This window comes from Rhagoletis zephyria, unplaced genomic scaffold (genome assembly GCF_001687245.7).
Source record: "Rhagoletis zephyria isolate East Lansing unplaced genomic scaffold, Rhagoletis_zephyria_1.1 Rzeph_scaffold_05475, whole genome shotgun sequence".
In the NCBI taxonomy this organism is placed as follows: Eukaryota; Metazoa; Arthropoda; class Insecta; order Diptera; family Tephritidae; genus Rhagoletis; species Rhagoletis zephyria.
In genome coordinates, this window is record NW_016162558.1 from 39,188 (window position 1) to 42,219 (window position 3,032).

Here is a 3,032-nt window from a genome sequence, read left to right on the forward strand (position 1 = left end):
AAACAAGAAAGGTGTAAAAATCACTTACCTTCATATATTTCTCTATGGTTCCGGGCGAATATTTCACGGACCGGATGCCGACGATTGGGGTATTGCTCTGCATAAAGTCTTTGAATTAGGTGAATATCCGCATATTCATGCGACGAAGGGTCCAATTCCACAAAATCCACTTTCATTATTTCCGGTAAGTAACACAAAATAATGTCAGGAGCAAGTAATAATGTACCTTTGTACTATTTAGCATGTCATTGGTCGGTAACAAGACCAACTTAAATTTAAATCTATTAAATACATTCTAGTGTGTCTCAGCCCTTTACCCACAAAAGCGGCTATAACTTTTTTTTCTATTCGGAATAGTAAGAATGACACCTCTCTGAAATATCTATTAAATGTGCAATTTTTTTATGTAATGTAAAGTTATAGCTCAGTACATTTTTTTTCACCAGACATAGTCAAAATTGGGAAAGAAAATATCAAAAAGTTAAAAATCGCAATATAGTCCTAATTTTATAATGGTTCCTTAATATATTTTAACTACATTGCAATTGAGTATGGAGAAGCAACTATCTGAAAGTATTTTACATAAAAAAGTTACTAAGTATAGGCTTTTTTGTAGATGCAGTTAAAGAAAGTACATGAAAAGACACGATTTTTCTTTAATTCAAAAAAATTTAAATATTTCGAAAACGGTGACACTTTTACTTGAAAAAGTTTTGCCTATCAGGGAGCTAACTACCCCACCTGCCTTCTCCTCAAGTTTGGCAGGTTACTTCTGCGACACCCTGTATATATAGATTATTTCACAAAAAGTATGTGACCGCTTTGAGACAGATGTGAAAATTTTCTGAGCTGTCAAAAATAATGAATGACTGCTTTATCAGCATTGGTGTTGCCAACTACCCATGTCGCTTATTAAAATTTCTCAACATTAGGGAAGTTTATACATAGTTCAGAATTTTAAGTATACTATTTCAGTGATACAAATAGATATTTTAAATTAATTACGCTATGCGAATAAATGGCGGTGGCTGAAATAAAAAGTGATACACTATGTTACAGTTTTGCTCATCACTGTATGTATCTACATACATAAAATTTAAAGCTGAAATACAAAGACCATACATTTAAAACGTTATAAAAATAACGTATAATGTATTTATATTAGGTACAAAACAAATTACAAAATAAGAATGCATACATGTACGTACAAAACAAATTACAAGACAAGAATTCATATATGTAAGTAAATCAAATACGTACATGTATGTATATACAGTTACCCATACTTTATAGTAATAGGAGTGCGATCTTTTGACCATTTTTGAGAATTTTTTTGGTTGAAGGTGTTTCGCATTTTTTCCATACAAAGTATGTTCGACTATTTCTCTTATATGGAAGACACTGCCATCAAAAAAAAATTCTCAAAAATCACCGGGCTTATTTACCAACTTGAGACTTCGTTACACTAGAATTAAATGGGCTATAAAACTGCATACCAAAATTGCTAAAATTCTGATTAAAAAATCTAAAATTTTGGTTAAACTGTGCAGAATTTTTAAAATTTGTATACAAAGTTTTAAATGCGACTTTACATGGTGTTTGTTGTATAACACGCTACAATTTTATAAACAAATACTAAGAATTAAATAAACAAAAAAGAAATAGTCAAAACTGGTCAAAAGATCGCACTCCTATTATTTTGTGGATAACAAACAAAACAATAAACGTTACAAATTAACTTTACTTCAGGTACCGTTTTTTTAAGAAAATAAATTACTAATTCATTTACATACATAACAGTGTAAAGCATTTAAAATCATTATGTTAACAACATTTCAATAACCTTTAAAGTATTGTGAAAATCGTGTTGATAAGCGTTTTGGTTACTTTGTTAGCACTTCGTAAAAAATTAAAGTAGCCAGCAAAAATGAGCAATTAGTATTTTTTCGTACAATATTCATAATGTTTGTTGTAGAATGAACTTTTTATGTTTTGCTTTATAGAATATTGTACAAAAAAGACTGTATTATGATTTGACATTAGTCGTCAGGCTCTTATTTTAATGTCATCACAGCATTAGTGATTATTTGGATCGCCTTCGCCTGCTTCCTTTCATTCATCTCGCCAATAGATACTACAATCATCTCGCCAAACGAACGCAAAGTTTTGTTCTCCGCCAATCGGTCCTTCTGCACCTCTTTAAACAGCTGGCAAACTTCACTAAACTCGCCGTCGTCACCCTGATCTCGCCGCTTTCTTTTTTTAGATATATTAGGCGTCGACGCCACGGGATCGCCTGAATACCTTTCAGGGTACCCTTCTTCGCTCTCATCTGCCAACGGAAACAGAAGCGTCGATGGCGGAGATTGCTGCTTCCATAGCTTCTGTCCAGAATATTTATAGTGCATCGAGTGCTGAAAATCGGGCATTCTATCAGTAACTATACTAAAGTAAAAGAGACCAAACTACTTACGGTCTTGGTGCTGTGAACGGCTTAAGGAAAGCCATATTGGTTGAGAAGTGCCAGGTCGGCTGCGAAGCCGGCGCACTTCCTGACGGGGCGTCAAGCTTCCGCAATTCGCGGGTATATCGCTCACGTAGTGAAATCCAGCGCTTGGTACACTGCTCTTCTTAAAACGTAAAAGGATATTGTTCATACAACTTGGATTTAAGGATCTTTACACAAACCTGTCGCGCTAAGCTCCCGCGATATTGCAGCCCAAGCCGCCAACTTCTTTGCCGGCAACCTGTAGCCCACGTAGGTTTTATTGTACAGGACTTCATTGTCCCGCACCAAGTCAATCAACCGCTCCTCGTCAATCATTCTGAAAATGACAAAAGTATCATTTAATAAACGAAAATTTAACATTTATTTAACAAGTAATGCTCACTTTTTGTCAAAATCCAAAGAAGCGCCAAGCGTCTGTGCTTAATTAAATGTCAAGTGTGTGAAGCGAATTGTCAAAATCAAGTAAACAAACAAAAGTTTCATCACAAATATTAAATGTCACTTGGACTTTCCGTAGAAAATC

General features: G+C 34.3%; 1 protein-coding gene across 1 annotated transcript in view; it reads right to left on the reverse strand.

Moving 5' to 3' along the window:
• LOC108372131 (transcription factor Adf-1-like) overlaps positions 1-2,825 on the reverse strand; it is a gene marked incomplete at its 5' end in the record, with an annotated part of 4,380 nt that extends 1,555 nt beyond the window's left edge. The window contains 2 exons of the mRNA XM_017627782.1: positions 2,474-2,630; positions 2,689-2,825. Of these exons, the coding sequence (XP_017483271.1) occupies positions 2,474-2,630; positions 2,689-2,825 (294 nt within the window). The remainder of the gene's footprint in view (positions 1-2,473; positions 2,631-2,688) is intronic.
• Between the last annotated feature and the right edge of the window lie 207 nt (positions 2,826-3,032).